Here is a 16,795-nt window from a genome sequence, read left to right as displayed (position 1 = left end):
CATCATATAATCACGACACCACTTCTGAGGTGTGCCGTAGATAGAAAACAAACATGGAAAACATAAAAACAGCCCGCCAATGCTTCAATATGCAAGGGACCCAGCCTGACTGAGCAGACTCTTCTTTCCCGCCCCCTTGGCCCATCCTCTGCCCCCATAAGCTCCTGTTGGCTTTTGGTTTACGACTTCATCAGTCTGTTAGTCAAACCTTATGGCATATGACATGACATGATCTGATGAAAAACACCCACAGCTTGATCTGCAGGTGCCCCAAGCAATGAAATATTTACACACACACACACACAAGCACGCACGCACGGCAGCACACACACACTCAAACATGCACACATTCACACATATACGCATACAAAACACACACGCATGGACACCCAGACAGACACGCACGCACACACACACACACACACACACACACACACACACACACACACACGCGCGCGCGCGCATGGACACCCAGACAGACACGCACGCACACACCTGGTTATAAAAGCCATGGCTGATTACAGAGTACTTGCTGCTACACTTTTGTTGCTTAATCAATCTAAATATGTAGTACATGGATAGGTTAATTGGCAGACCAACATTTTGCATGTATTTACAAAAAACAATCATTTACACACACACACACACACACACACACACACACACACACACACACACACACACACACACACACACACACACACACACACACACACACACACACACACACACACACACAACACACACACACACACACACACACACACACACACACACACACACACACACACGTACACACACACATCCGCAGACATACACGCATACATGCACACACACACATACACGCGCACGCGCACACTTTACATCCAAACCCTCCAGACACCCATAAAGTTATTCTATCACCAATTAAAAAACATTAAAATCTGAGCAGAGGGTTAGACACTGCTTGTGACGTGGGGTATGTTACAAACCCTGTTCAAGATGGCGGAGAAAAACAAAAAACTAAACAAAACAACAACAGAAAACTAACAAAAGGGCTTGATATTCGGTTCTGAATCCCACACAGATGATAGCATATGAATGTCCACGTCTTGATTGAAAAAGAAAGTAAGTAACAAAACAAACAAAAAAAGCAAAAAAAACTAAAAAAAACATTTATCCTAAAAAGTGAAGGTATGATGATAGCATTTAAGAATCTTTTCCCCCAGATCAACAGGCAGACAAAGAGGGTCTGGAAGGCAGTCTTTTTTTTCTTCTTCAAAATAAAAGTCACTCAGTTCGTTCGTTTGCTTGCTTGCTTGCTTGTTTGTATGCATCTTCCTGCTCTCCATTCCTCTCTTTCTTTACACCTCTCTCTGTCACTCTCTTTATCTCTCTCTCTCCCTTAACCTCCATGGGGTGGGTTGTTGTTGGTGATGGGGGTGCTCTCTTATCTCCAGTGTGTCTCCAGTGCGAGGAGCAGGAGGAGGGAGAGGAGGAGAGGCATGAGGAGGCCGTGGGCTCCAATGTGGGCTGAGATGGCGCTGCTCTTCTTGTCCTGGTCCGTGTGGACCAGCCGCACCTCGGGCTTCTTGGGCGCCGGCGTGGAGAAGTACATGTCCGTGTCCGGGCCGCAGCCGGGGGAGTCGCAGCCGCTGCCGCTCTCCTCGCCGCTGCCGTCTTCCTCAGCTGTGGGAGGAGGGGGGAAGAACAGTTGTCAAAAAGAGAAGAACATGCACATCCGTCTCAAAAAGATTGGGTGCAGGACTAGCAAAAATGCCATGAAAACTGAAAGGAAAGTGCGCGACACCAAGCTCACGTTGCTGTTATTTTAATGGGCCGTCACATTAAAATAAGAGCAACGGGAGCTTGGTGTCGCAGACTTTTTTTAGTGGTGAAGAACAGACAAATGTAGTTTAGAATAGTTAGGAGAGTTTTAATGATACCGGCATTTTGAGGATCGATTTCTTGGTCAAGAGCAAAAGTTGGAGAATAAACCAAGACCTGTTGCTATCTATCTTACTTATACTGAATAGAGTGAACAGACAGATGGAAGTTCAGAACAGTTAAGACGTTTAAGGATGCAGGTATTTTAAAAGGATAGATTTCTCAGATCTTTAGTTTGATCTTCAGTTAGAAGAATGTAACAAATACAGAAGTAAAGAATACAGAAGAATACACCCTATTTAACTAGGCCTTATGCAGTTGTCCCCAACTACCAGAGATACAGTGACCATATGCCCCATTCAAGACCTCGATTGCAAATGTTAAAGGCCACACTAGTGGTGTCAACAATAATCGATTTGGCAATGCAATGCAATGCGGGGCATGGACAATTCAATTCAATGCGGCAAGCCAATAAAATGTTGCTCAGTATCTGACTACTGGTATTGCCTCATCATGACTGATGAAAAATTTCCTTTGCTTTCAGTAGAAATGTAATGCATTGCAGTGCATCGTAGAATTGAATCGAATCGAATCGAATCAAATCGCTACCTCCCGAATTGTAATCGAATCGAATCATGAGGGCAGTGCCAATGCACACCACTAGGCCACACACTATACATAGTAATCGTTGTCGTTGTAGCTTGACACACACTACCCACACTACTCACCGTCTGCGTTGTCCGCGTTGGCGTCGGAGAGGTCGTTGCCGCTGTGCGCCGCCTTCAGTCGCTGTGTCATCTCCCGGAGCACGGCGATCTGCCGGCGGATCACCATGTCGGGTTTGGTGATGTCCACCTCCACGTCAGGGTTGGCCAGCTGGTTGGCCAGACCGCTGTTCATCACCACCGACTCGTACCTGGCAACACACACACATCCCATCATTTCACAGGTTAGTTTTCACACACAGACTTTATACCTTCAGAATTACCACTACACTCCTCTAGTCCCTCCATATGGGTGGGTACTTGCTTCTTTCTTACATTTTACAGTGATGACTTCAATGCTATTAGGTCCTCCAAACCACCCTTTATTCTCTATGGGGTGTGGCCCCTCTATTCCTAAAACTACAAACATGGCATTAATAAAATTTGAGGGTTTAGACTCTAAATTTTAGAGCATTGAGGAAGAGTTTAATTTATCCTTTGACACATTCGGGCAAGGTTTTCGAATTATCTAGTTTTATGCCTGCTCAGCATTTAAGCACAGAGGCAAGAGTCGAGCCAGTGTTTTTTTTTAACATGAGTCAAGCATTTGAGGTTAGAGTTTCCCTTATCATGTAACAGAGACAAGAGACTCCTTTATGATCTAGTCTGAGAGGTAGTGAGTGTGTCAGCACTTCAGCAACAGCAGTGAGTGTCATACCTGCTCTTGGCGGTTCCGTTCCAGCAGTCATCTGCGCTGGCGATGCGGTCTCCCACGCACACGGTGTCGGGAAGTGTCGACCAGAACTTCTTGGCATGCTTCAGCTTCTTCTTCACGTCCAGTACCTGGGAAACAGAGGAGGAGAGAAGACTCAGTCATGCTGAGAAGACACTCATCCTCATGCTACAGAGAACACTTAGCATCACTCTACAGAGAACACAGGGCTTTAGTCTACTGAGAACCCTCAGTGTCACTCGACTGAGAACACTCTACAGAAAATACTCTGCATCTCTCTACCGAGAACACTCAACATAAGCTTACTGAGAACCCTCAGCATCAATCTACAGAGAGCACTTGACATCATACTGCATCATTGATATCACTTGATATCATACTGGGATTTTTGGAATCAAAGCTCAACACCTTTGTTCTGACAGTGCAAAATGCCATTAACATGCTCTGGTGCTACTGTAATTCTGATTCATGTTCTGACAGCAAAGTTGACTCCATCAGACTTACAATTAGTGGTTCTGATCAACAAACTCACAAATCGGTCCACGCTGGTTCCGCCGCTGGTGGTAGAACTGCTAATACATCATGTCCACATTATCACAGTTAGTTGTGGTTCTGAGCGTCACACTCACCAGTCGGTCCAGGCTGGTTCCGGCGGCGGTGGTGGGCCGGGCGTCGGGACTGTAGGGCCGGAAGCGGCCCGTGAAGGTGGGCTCCTTGATGGAGCGCTGGGCGCGGAACACCTTGCTCACCTTGGGCTGCCCACAGCCCTGGAACACCTGACCACAGGGGAGGGGAGGAGGGGGAAGAAGGGAGGGACAGAGGAGAAGAGAGGAGATATTCATTAGTAATAATATTGTTCGCCCATTTCCATTCCATGTTCTCATTCCTTACACCTATTCTCAAGACAGTTGAGAGTATGAGGGGAAGAGAGTCGGGGAGTGAGATGAGGCAGGGTTGGGACACTGCGACCCCACTCAAAAAAATGATATTAAGCTGCTATAAACAAATGTAAAAAAATATTTCTAAAATGTAAATATAATTAATGTCAATCATATTTGGCTGGCCTCTTCTCTTGCGTACCTTCTGTGAGACCTGCATGCTGTTCTCCTGCATGTTCATGATGGCGTCGGACAGCTTGACGTCGATGGGGTCCATCACCGACTCGAAGTTGAATGGCCCCTCCAGCCTCTCAGCCAGGCCCAGCATGGCATCTGGAAACACCACAGGATAGAGTACGTCACTCATTTGTAAGTCAACGGAGAGTCTCAATCAAGTCTGCACATTCAAATCCAAGTCCAGTCGCTAGTTGAGACACCAAGTCAAGTCCATGTCCAAGACGCACAACAGCCAGGTCGAATCAAAGTCAATTTTTTTAAAAGCTACAATTCAGTGCCACATATTAAAAATGGTTTTCAAATACCCTAATTGGACAGGTAAAACCAGGTGGTTTGGTTGGAAAATGTGGCACGGGATTGTATCTTCTGAATCCAGGTTACCCATCACTGATAACTGTCCATACATTGATGAGTCTCAACTATCTGACTGTTACTCAGTTTGTCCACCAGAGGGCAGAGTGCACCACAGCACAGCACAGCGCAGCACTCGGGTCAGGAATGAGATCAGGAAAAGCCATTAGCCATCTGACATGGGGCCCCTTACACCACCACACACTGCTGCCATGACTGATGGCCTTATATGTAAAACCTTTCAATACGGCGAAAACAGGACTGGCTGAATGACTGAGGGAGTGTGTGCATGTGTGTGTCCTGTATGTCTGTGACAGACTTGACCTAAGAAAAGCAATGCTGGACAAGCTGGGGCCGCAGAGGCAGTCCTTCACAAAAATACACAAAAACACTATTAATAAAAAAGACATTTCCATTATGACTAACACTTTTGTTGTGTTAAATGTATTAAATGTATTAGTACATTTGTATTAAATGTACTAATACTTTTAAGGAGACAAGAAAATCACTTGCTTTGAGTGATGGTAGGCCAGACAAAGAGGAGGATCTTTATCCAGGATGTTGTGTTGACACTGAAAGTCTGCCTGGTTGGCCTGACACTGTGTGTGTGTGTGTGTGTGTGTGTGTGTGTGTGTGTGTGCGTGCGTGTGTGTGCGTGCGTGCGTGCGTGCGTGCGTGCGTGCGTGCGTGCGTGCGTGCGTGCGTGCGTGCGTGCGTGCGTGCGTGCGTGCGTGTAACAAAACTAAATTAAAAATTCCAAAGGGGGACTCTTAACTTACCCAGGAAGTTGTTCCACTCGAAGTCCAGGTCGGCCTGGTTGGCCAGGCATCCCCGCAGCACGTTGAGGCAGTAGTTCTGGCACGGGCGCAGGGCCACCTGCCCAGAGCAGTAGGGGCAGTACATCATCTTCATGCCCGCACGCACACAACTAGGGGTCGGCCCCACCTGAGGAGGAGGAGAGAGGAGAGGAGGGAGAGAGGGATGGCGGAATAAGGAAGAGAGAGAGAGGGAGAGATAGGAGAGAGAGAGAGAGAGAGGAGAGAGCGGGTGTAAAGGATGTATAGGGAATAGAGGAGAGAGGGATGGGAATAGGGAGAAAGAGGAATGGGAGGAGGAGAGAGAAGAGACAGAGGAAATTGGGAGGTGAAAGAACGAAAGAGAGAGAGACGAGAGAGAGAGAGAGAGAGAGAGAGAGAGAGAGAGAGAGAGAGAGCGAGAGCGAGAGGGAGAGAGAGAAAGAGAGAGAGAGAGAGAGAGAGAGAGAGACGAGAGAGAGAGAGAGAGAGAGAGAGCGCAAAGGATAGGAAGGGATAGAGGGTGTTTAGGGGGAGGAACAGGAGGGGTGTACAATGGAAGAGAGTCATTAATAAAATTGTCAGCTCAATAGTGGGGGTCAACCAAAAAGCAGTTGGGCATTAATTACTGCAGGCATGGGGTGTGTGTGTGTGTGTGTGTGTGTGTGGACTGGAGAGGTCACACCGCTCTCTCTGGCTCCCTTGAGCATCTCGTTTCACCTACATACTCATGACCTGCTTTAATGTCTCAAAAGACTATCTCTCTCTCTCTCTCTCTCTCTCTCTCTCTCTCTCTCTCTCTCTCTCTCTCTCTCTCTCTCTCTCTCTCTTCTCTCTCTCTCTCTCTCTCTCTCTCTCTCTCTCTCTCTCTCTCTCTCTCTCTCTCTCTCTCTCTCTCTCTCTCTCTCTCTCTCTCTCTCGCTCCCTCTCTCTCTCTCTCTCTCTCTCTCCTAACAGTCCCACCCGCATCTGACCGCAGTATTCGCCTCCCTCCTGTATCCCTTCTTCTTCTCTCCTCTCTGTCTTGCAGTGTCCCTGACCGTAACAACCTCACCCCTCCCAGCCTCCACTTCTCCTCTCCTCTCCTCCAGGAATGGAGTTCCCTCCCTCCTTCCGTCTGACCATGTCCTAACAGTAGCATTCCTTCCACCTCTCCCCTCCACCTCTCCACGTCTCCACTCCTCTCCATCCACCTCTTCTTCCTCTCCTCTCCTCTGGGGCAGGAGTGAGTTCACCTGGTCTGCCTGTGACCTGTGACTCCTAACTCTAACTTTCCAGCTGTTCCTTCTGCCTCCTCCTCCTCCTCCGCCAGGGGAGATGCCTTTGCTCCCTTCTTTTCACATCCTCTCTCCCTCTTTCTCTTTCTCTGGCCTCTCTTGCTCTCCCCCCCCCCCTTCATCTCCTCCTTCCCTCTAAGGCCATGTGATTTCCTGCTCTTCCCACCAGACACAGCAAGTTGGCCAATCAGCCAGGATGTTGGTCTCTGGGCCCCCTGAGACATGCCAACGGGCTCAAGCCCTCCCCCTGCTGGGCGTACATTTCCCTACACGCGCCCCTGTCATAGAGTGCGTTTTAATATGCGACCTTGCCTCCTCCACTTGCCTCCTCCACTTGCTTCTCGTCATGATGACATCACTGACAACAGCATTATATTTCAATATCTTGCAAAAGCTCAATTGTAAAGTCTTTTTCTCATTTGCAATTGGGATGGTGAATGAAAAACAGTCCCTCAAAAGCTGTTGTGGCGAGGCTGACAGCTGGGAAACTTTATCGTTTTCTCCACGGAGGAGGGGCCAGGAGGCGGGACGAGGAGACAAGCACAAGTGGAGGAGGCAAGGTCACATATTGGGATGCACCCATAGTCTCACCTCACCTTGCCCAAAGCCCAGATCCCCAACCTTGGCTAAAACCTTAGTGTGCTCCACCTGTTCTCATCCCCTTCTAGAGATGCAAAATCAGATTGGTTATCGGTCTTGTATGACTTGCACCAAACCCATTTGTCATGCCCAGTGCCGCGGCGCACAACCATACACACAGGCAGACACACTTCGCCTCTCCCCTCTGCCCTTGCTGTGGACACATTATTGACCATGTCGGACATGAGCAGCAACACTCATCCCTCCGCCTTCAAACACACACATTCACACAAATGCATGCACGCACACACACACACACATGCAAACACGCACACGGACACACGCGCACACACACTCAAACTTGCCACCTCCAAACCCCTGTCTGTGGTGAGAAAACACGCTGACGCACGTACATGCACACACACACAGTGCTCCCCCTCTTACCGTGGAGACCTTGTGGAGACCACACACGCACACACACGCACACACACGCACACACACGCACACACAGCTCCCCTTCTTACCGTGGAGACCTTGTTGACCACGTCGGACATGAGCTGCAGGCCCCTGGTGAAGGTGCGTGCGGCGATGAAGGCCCTGGTCAGCTGCAGCCTCAGCTTCCTGGGCACGTCTCCAAAGGGCCGCAGCTGCTCCGTGTGCCGGCTCACGCACTCCATGTAGTCGTCGCTGAACTCGTACTGCACGTTGACCAATCGGAACATGCGCTCCAGGAGCTCCGCCCAGAAGTCGGCCAGCATGGAGTCCAGGTTGACGGCCGCGCCGCCGCGCTCGTAGTAGCGACGCAACTAGCGGGGAGAAAGAGGAAATGGATTTAAAAACATTTATATGATAAACAAACAGCAACAGAACTAGCATGGAGCATGAAACTACTAGTATATCCATGTTAAATAAGACAACTGTCAGACTGAATAGCACATTGAACTTTGGTACTGAATAACTGCACTTTAGTAGTACTGTATTTAAGTTGGGTTTTTTGTCAACCTGTCTTTTTGTCCTAGAGGGAGGGTGGGTGTTGTGTTTGTCTATTGTGTTTTTGTCTATTGCAATGGCTTTGTAATTGTATCCGATGCACTGAGAATGGCTCAGAACAATTATCCGAAAGGACAAATAAACAATCTATCTATCCATCTAGCATCGGGTCAGTTCGGATCCTGAGCTGAAAAAGATATTTTGGTTGCCTTTTAGTTCCCTCTTTTACAAAGGTGAGTAGGATGAAGAACATTAAGGAGATTGATGTTCCAAAGGGCTTTAAAGTATGAGGGTCTACACTTTGACTACAAAGTGCTCCATGCAATGCAATGTGAAGAAGTTAATACCTGCAGGAAGAAGCGCTTGAAGAGCTCTGCGTTCTTGATGTACATTTGGCCGTAGGTGCGAACGAACATGTCGTGCAGTGACTTCTCCGCATTGTCCAGCAGCTCACGGAAGAAACCTGTGGAGACAGAGAGAGAGAGAGAGAGAGAGAGAGAGAGAGAGAGAGAGAGAGAGAGAGAGGGAGGGAGAGAGAGAGAGAGCGAGAGAGAGAGGGAGGGAGAGAGAGAGAGAGAGAGAGAGAGAGAGAGAGAGAGAGAGAAAGAGAATTGTCAGCAGAGTCCAACTGATCACAACTAGGGTACCAAATGCAAGAGGTTTGCAGGATGTGTGTGGAGAGAGAAGGGGGGAGATGGGAGAGATGGAGAGGGAGAGATGGAGAGATATGGAGGAGAGGAGGGGAGGATAGAGATGTGTGGAGGGAGAGAGAGAATGAGAAGGGGAGGAGAGATGGTGAGCTGTGGAGGAGAGGAGAGGGGGTAGATTACATTACACTTAGCAGCCGCTTGTATCCAAAGCAACTTTACAACAGACGACACAAACAGCAACATCCATTGTGTGGGGAAATACAGAGCATTGCAGGCATAACAGAGATGAAGAGGGGGAAATGGGAAAAGAGATGGAGAAAGTATGAAAAGCAGAGGAATGAAGGAGAGAGAAAGAGAACAAAGCAGATTGAGCATAAACAAATATGGTGGTGTGATGGTTGGACGCATGGACGCACGAACGAATGTATGCAGTTTTTTACTTGTGTGAGATCCTGAAGATACTTGTAACCAAGCACATAGTCATTTGTCCAAAACTAAATACAAGCCATTTATAGTACTGAAGGTAGAGGAGACTGTATGTCCCTGACATACACAGACAAATGTACACCAACTCAAGATAGATAAAGCTCCTTAACAAGACACAGCTTGACTTCAAACGTACGTGCACTCACACACACAGAATGCAGGGCTTGAGAGGATCGTCCCTGTGATATGTAAGCATCTTCGCTCTCTCTGTCGTACTCTCTCTCTGTCTCTCTCTGTCTCTCTCTGTCTCTCTGTCTCTCTCTGTCTCTCTGTCTCTCTCTCTCTCTCTCTCTCTCAAACTCAGAATCCAGGCCTGGGAAGGGCCTAAGTCCTCCCCCTTCACCATGTAAGCATTAAAAACATGTGACATTCTTTCTGTGGCCATTAAAAATAACAAAATCAAATAAATAAATAAATCTGTGTAGCTTGGCAGTAGCCGTGCGGCCGTGTCAAAGCTGCAACACTAGAGTTTGGGGAGAGGAAGATTTACTGTCCCGCACGGTCCCTCGTCCATCCAAACCCATCCTCTGCATACACACATACTGTACACACACACACACACACACAGTACTGGATGGGATTGACGAGGCATCATGAGGGACCTTGAATCTCTCTCCCAACTCCTGTAAGTGTGTCTGTAAGTGTGTCTGTGTGTGTGTGTGTGTGTGTGTGTGTGTGTGTGTGTGTGTGTGTGTGTGTGTGTGTGTGTGTGTGTGTGTGTGTGTGTGTGTGTGTGTGTGTGTGTGTGTGTGTGTGTGTGTGTGTGTGTGTGCTCGTCTCCTGTCCTCTGCACTCCTCATTTTGCAGCAGTGCAGAAAAAAATCCTGCAGATCTGCCAATACACCCAGCCCTCGCTGCACAGATGCACATAAAACACACACACACACACACGCACACACGCACACACACACACACACACACGCAAGCACACACACACACACTAAGACACACGCACACAGACACACACACACACACGCACACACACACGCACACACACACAGACACAGACACAGACACAGACACAGACACAGACACAGACACAGACACACACACACACACACACACACACACACACACACACACACAGACACACACACACACGTGTGTGTACACAGGCAGAGACACACATTCAAACATGCACAGACAGACGCTTACATAGCCTACGTGCACGCTGTACACAGGCATACTTCAGCACATCACACACGCATGCACAGCACACGCACAACACCAGCCCCCTTCCAAGAGAAAGAAAAAAGCCTGCAAGAGAGCCACTCCAGGGTTATTACTGAAACAGATTAATGGATATTCCATTTGACCTGCCCCCTTGTGCCCCAACATTTTTCAGCCTCGTTGGCCCATTAAGCTACAGAGCTTTTTTTCTAAGAAAAGGGGGAAGAGGGGAAAAAACTGTTTGAGGATGAACAGAGATCGAGAATGACAGAGAGGGGGCAAGTACATGCGTGTGTGTGTGTGTGTGTGTGTGTGTGTGTGTGTGTGTGTGTGTGTGTGTGTGTGTGTGTGTGTGTGTGTGTGTGTGTGTGTGCGTGCATGTGTCTGCGCGTGCATGTGTCTACGCGTGCATGTGTGTGTTCCTGTGTGTATGTGTGTGTGTGCTCCTGTATGTGTGTGTTAGTGTGCGTGTGCATAGCATCAGGTGGGGGGTGCAAGAGTCTGTGTGTGTGTATGTGTGTGTGTGTGCAGATGATAGGCTTCTGCTAGTTTTTTTTCTTTCAAAACCGCAAAAAGCCTCCCCCTTCCCCCGACCCCCACCCCTTTGCACATCATCCATCTATCCAGCCAGCCAGTTCAACTCAACCCAGTGCAGCTCAGCTCTGCCCAGAGTAGACTGACCACCTTCAATGGCATTTTTCTGTTGTCACATTCCATTGGACCCTTTTCTCGTCCCCCCTCTCTGCCATTCTCAATAGGATTACTGAATAATGCACAGAGCACCCCCTCTCCCTCTCTGTTCGACCACTACCCCCCCCTCCCCCCCTCCAAAAAAAGAAGAGGGCATCTCCTCTCTTTTCCCAAGCCCTCCTCTCCTCTCTTCTACACATTCTATCCATCCTCTCATCTCCCCCATCTCCTCCTCTACTTTTCCCGATGCCTCCTTTCCTCCTCACTCCTGCTTTCACTCCTCCCCTTCTCCTACTCTCCTCCCCCTTCTCTCCTTTCCCCACCTCCTCCTCCTCCTCTCCTCTCATTTACCCCCTCCTTCCATGCGTTCCCTACATCTCTCCTCTCCTTTTGTAACTGCATCCCCTCGCTTCTCTTCTCCTCACTTCTGGCTTTCACTTTATCTCTTCTTCTCTTCTCTCCGCTCCTCTTTTTCCCTCCGTCTTCGACTTCGTGCCCTCTCCTCTCCTCACTCCAGCTTTCACTTCATCAGTTTCTCCGGTGTGCTCTCGCGCTTCCACTGTGGACCACAAACAATGCCCTGCTTCATCCTCAGGAATGCGGGACCCCCCCCTCCTTCCCCCTCCCTCCACTGCCACCACAGATCGACCCCCCCCCTCCTCACTCACTCCAATAATCCTTCCCCCTCTCTCATGAACCCCACTACACGCCCTCACCCCCACCCTACTCCCCCCCCAAGACTTGCACTACGACCCCCCACTCTCTTAATCTGACCAAAATGAGAATTCCGCAGAAATTCTTTGCCTTGTGCACTTTTCTCTCTCTCGCTCTGTGTGTGTGTGTGTGTGTGTGTGTGTGTGTGTGTGTGTGTGTGTGTGTGTGTGTGTGTGTGTGTGTGTGTGTGTGTGTGTGTGTGTGTCAGACCACAAAGAGTCTCCTTTTTCTGTCTTTTTCTGTCTTTGTATTAACTTTCTCTCTCACACACACACTCGTTCGCTCACTCTGACTCATTTGTTCACTCGCTCTCTCTCAGTGCGTGTGTGTGCGTGTGCGTGTGTGTGTGTGTGTCTGTGTGTGTGTGCGTGCGTGTGTGTGCGTGTGTGCGTGCGTGCGTGCGTGCGTGTGTCTGTTGTGTTCTGTGGGCCGATGGATCTGGTTGTCTGTGGCCGTGCCTTTGAAATGTAAAGTTCCCATGCTCTAAGCCCCCCCAGCCCAACCGATGCTTCTCCACAGCACTATGCTATACCACACCAACACCACCACCCCCACCACCACCACCCAACATGCCAGTATTTGTCCTCTGGTCAGCAGCAGGGGCCACACAGAACATCTGCTCACCGTAGTGACATGTTGATGTGTGAACAGTCCGTTTACCACAGGACCCTTTTGCTCGAAAGCACCGTTGCTAACCGCTTAGCAACTTAGCAGGTTGGCAATGGGGAAATGCACTGCAACTAACTAAGTTGCTCTCTTGGTTAGCACTGACGCTGTCAAGAAATACACCCCAGGACTGAACTGGTAATTTGGCATACAGGGCATTTCCCGGTGGGCCACCAGTACTCAGAGGCCAGTTCTGCTGAGGTTGTTTTTATTACTGGCTGGCTGGAGGGGGCTGTCCAGGCTTGTTTAGGGTCCATGTCCAGCTATGGCATTACATGGACACACACTCAGAGACACACACTCTGTCACACACTATGCAATGCTCCACTCAACTCCACTCCCAGTACCCAGCACAGCTGAATTTGTCCTCTAGTCATTGGCAGGACCACACAACACATCTGTAGCATGTGTGAGGTTCACACACACACACACACACACACACACACCCATTTCATCCCATTCCCATCATCATTATTGGCAGGACGGCCACACGACACATCTGCAGCATGTGTCAGCACTGCAGTCACTTTAACACGCAGGCTTGCGCACATATGCCACACAGACACAAACACATTCACATTCACCATACTCCACTCCAAGCAACACAACATGCCAGAATTACTTCTCTAGTAACCAAACAACAAATGACAACACATCTGCGTGGACATGATCCAAAAGAGCGTGTGTGTGTGCATATGTGTGCCTGTGTGCCTGTGTGCGTGTGCGTGTGTGCTGAGGGGGAGATGACCAAGCGATAGAGTAGCGTGACACTGGATGGGTTAACTCGGGGAGGGGGGGGCGGGGGTGCGCAGTTTGGGGAGGGGGGGGGGTTAACTCCCAAATCCCCCCACTGTGTCACCAAGGCTACCGGAAACACTGCGGCCCTTCCAGTGCTGCGGCAACTGAACCCTCCCCGCTCCCATGCATACAAAGACCACAGAGAGGGCACCCCAGCTCCATTGACAGGGATTAAAACAAAAGACCCCCCACCCCCCACCCCACCCCCCTCGCTCCACGCAACCCCCCCCACACCCGCCCCGATCAGAGACTGAGGAATGCCACTGCCGGCACAAGTTTAAAGCCAGTGTGCAGAAAAGAGAGAGAGAGAGAGAGAGAGAGAGAGAGAGAGAGAGAGAGAGAGAGAGAGAGAGAGAGAGAGAGAGAGAGAAATAGAGAGAAATAGAGAGAAATAGAGAGAAATAGAGAGAAATAGAGAGAGAGAGAGAGAAGAGAGGGACAAGAGCAGAGAAACATGAAGGAGGGAGGGAGGGATGGAAGAGGGAGGAGGAGGAAGAGAAGTGAGATATAAAGGAAGGGAAAGGGGAAAATAGGAGGAAAGAGCAAGAGAGTGACAGAGGGAGGGAGAGAGGGAGGGAGGGAGGGAAGACAGGACAGGACGAGAAAACACAAGTGGAAGAGGAAAAAGAGGTGGATTGGAAGAGGTAAAAGGGACTGGGGTCAAAGACGTTTTTTGGGGGGGGTGGCTCAGACGTCAGGTGGCACAACGGCATCTAATGCCAATAAATTAATTCGTAATTGGTGGTTGATCTGTTGCAGTGAATATGCTTCTTAGATTAAAACAAACAAACCAAAACAATCCATTCAATAGTGGCAATGGCTGACGTTGCCCCGCCCTGACATGCTGAAATGTCACTGACACACTCAGAAGGGAGGGAGAGGAGGAAAGAGAGAACATGAAGAAGAGAAGGAGGTAGAGACTTAAAGGGGAAGGAGGAAAGAGATGGAGTACGGGAGAAGAGGAAAGTAGTGGGTGGTGATTCGGATGGTTGCATATGTTTGTGCTATTCCCATACATACATTTCGTAGTTTTGGAGGGAGAGAGAGAGAGAGAGAGAGAGAGAGAGAGAGAGAGAGAGAGAGAGAGAGAGAGAGAGAGAGAGAGAGAGAGAGAGGGAGAGAAGGATAAGGAGAAGGAGAGAAACCCTACACACACACACACACACACACACACACTTGTTAGCTTGAGAGCTTTTGAGGTATCCGCCCTGCTTGACTGGGTCGCACACAATTATCCCTGGATCAAGTGTACGGTCCGCAGGATTCCGGAGCGGAGGAGACGTTCAGAGGTCGAGGAGAGAGAGAGAGAGAGAGAGAGAGAGAGAGAGAGAGAGAGAGAGAGAGAGAGAGAGAGAGAGAGAGAGAGAGAGAGAGAGACGCCTCCTCATGTCTGGGTTAAATTGGAGCCTCTCGTCTCGGAGAAACATACCGAACTTGTGCTTGGCCCTCGCCGCTAAAAAGCTTAGCAATTTTCATTCTTTTTTTTAGGATGCCCCATGAAAATGGCCGGCTTTGTTATTTACAGACATCTTGATTGACAATTTGAGTGTGTGTGTGTGTGTGTGTGTGTGTGTGTGTGTGTGTGTGTCTGTGTGTGTATGCATGTTTCCATGTACATGCACGCATCACGCATCTCACTTTGACAGTGCATCGGTATGAATCATGGTCTCTGAGCCTGGCTTTGGCGGAGGCCGGCACTCCACGATTGCTCCCTTTGAGCAGTACCATCACGTGTGTGTGTGTGTGTGTGATGCGTGCTTGCATGTCTGTGTGTAGCTTAAACCTCCTATCCTTTGTGTACTTGTGTTTGTACTTTATGTACACTGCTGAATACCTTAATTGCGTTCGGGATCAATAAAAGTACTCTACTCTGCTATATGAACGATTAGAATTTCAGAAAAGTTTCGAGTTCTCGCTTTGATTTCACAACCATTCTGTGGGACTTTTAACATAGAGTTCTATGGGAGTTGTAGAATGTTTGAGTAAAATTCTAGAACTGTGTAAAATTGGACAAAGCAAACCATAAGCCTTGATGCACTACTGCTACTGCTGCTGCTTGTGTTGCTTCACACTGGGTCCATCTCAATATCTGAACTTGCGTCCCCTCCTTGTGCTTATGGCCTCATACTTCACTGACGTCCCGCTTCTGTGAAGAACACAATAAAGCTTCCCCCAGTCAGTCCTGAACTATTTTTAGGGGCCTTTTCCCCCATTCAACATCCTGATTGCAAATAATACAATGGCATTTGAATTGTGCTTTTGTGAGATATCGAATAAAAAAAACCTCCGTAATCAATGACATCTTGCCTCGCATAACGAGGCCACGAGCAAGAGAAGAGGACAGGAGGATGGATATTGAGTTCTGACTCGCTACAAACGAGCCCCTTCCTGCCTTGCCAGGATAATTCACTCACTGACTCGCTCGCTCGCTCGCTTCATCCAAAATCTGTGTGAAAGGTTACAGCTCAGACAGAGAGTGTGTGTCTGTCCAGACGCTTGTGCTGACAACCTGAAGAGTAATCATTTTGGTTTCAGAATGGAAATGAAGTATAAAAAATGAAGAATAAAAATACCAGGCGCATGTTTGTGAGGGAAGTGAATAAGTGTGAATGTTTGGGCGTGACGCGAATATGTGTGAATGTGAGTGTGAGAATGTGTGTGTCTGTGCAAAGATTTAGGGATATATGGTTCATGTGAGAAGAAAAGCTACTCCCACACCCTCACAAACACAGTCACCCAAACACACGCACACACACACACACACATGCACACACACACACTCTCTCTCTCGCACCCCCACCTCTTTCATGTCCCCACTCCAGCTCCAGCTCATTGTAAAAGCATTTGTGTGTCTGTGGGCCTTTCAGCGCTGCACTGCATTTGTGTGTGTGTGTGTGTGTGTGTGTGTGTGTGTGTGTGTGTGTGTGTGTGTGTGTGTGTGTGTGTGTGTGTGTGTGTGTGTGTGTGTGCCTTTCAGCGCTGAGCTGCTGTTGTGCTGACAGCCACGCTCAAGAATGCGCCCTCCCTCCTCTCACCACTGCACTGGGCCACACTCACACTCTCACACACACACGCACGCACGCACACCACGATCACACATATACACACACTGGACTCTCACACAAAAACATACAGACACAAACACACACGCACATGCACACGACTCACTCGCTTTCTCACAGACACAGACACACACACAAACACACACACGC

The 16,795-nt window shown here is 48.9% G+C and overlaps 1 protein-coding gene across 1 annotated transcript in view; it reads right to left on the bottom strand.

Annotated features, from left to right (window-relative positions):
* Positions 1-402: 402 nt before the first annotated feature.
* Positions 403-16,795, bottom strand: part of gpc4 (glypican 4) — a 68,933-nt gene continuing 52,540 nt past the window's right edge. The window contains exons 3-10 of the mRNA XM_063190207.1: positions 8,757-8,872; positions 7,944-8,225; positions 5,549-5,714; positions 4,384-4,514; positions 3,933-4,079; positions 3,289-3,413; positions 2,595-2,782; positions 403-1,668 (exon numbers count right to left, since the gene is read on the bottom strand). Of these exons, the coding sequence (XP_063046277.1) occupies positions 1,430-1,668; positions 2,595-2,782; positions 3,289-3,413; positions 3,933-4,079; positions 4,384-4,514; positions 5,549-5,714; positions 7,944-8,225; positions 8,757-8,872 (1,394 nt within the window). The 3' untranslated portion in view covers positions 403-1,429. The remainder of the gene's footprint in view (positions 1,669-2,594; positions 2,783-3,288; positions 3,414-3,932; positions 4,080-4,383; positions 4,515-5,548; positions 5,715-7,943; positions 8,226-8,756; positions 8,873-16,795) is intronic.

This window comes from Engraulis encrasicolus, chromosome 23 (genome assembly GCF_034702125.1).
Source record: "Engraulis encrasicolus isolate BLACKSEA-1 chromosome 23, IST_EnEncr_1.0, whole genome shotgun sequence".
Lineage (NCBI taxonomy): Eukaryota > Metazoa > Chordata > Actinopteri > Clupeiformes > Engraulidae > Engraulis > Engraulis encrasicolus.
This window is presented reverse-complemented; position numbering and strand designations above follow the sequence as displayed.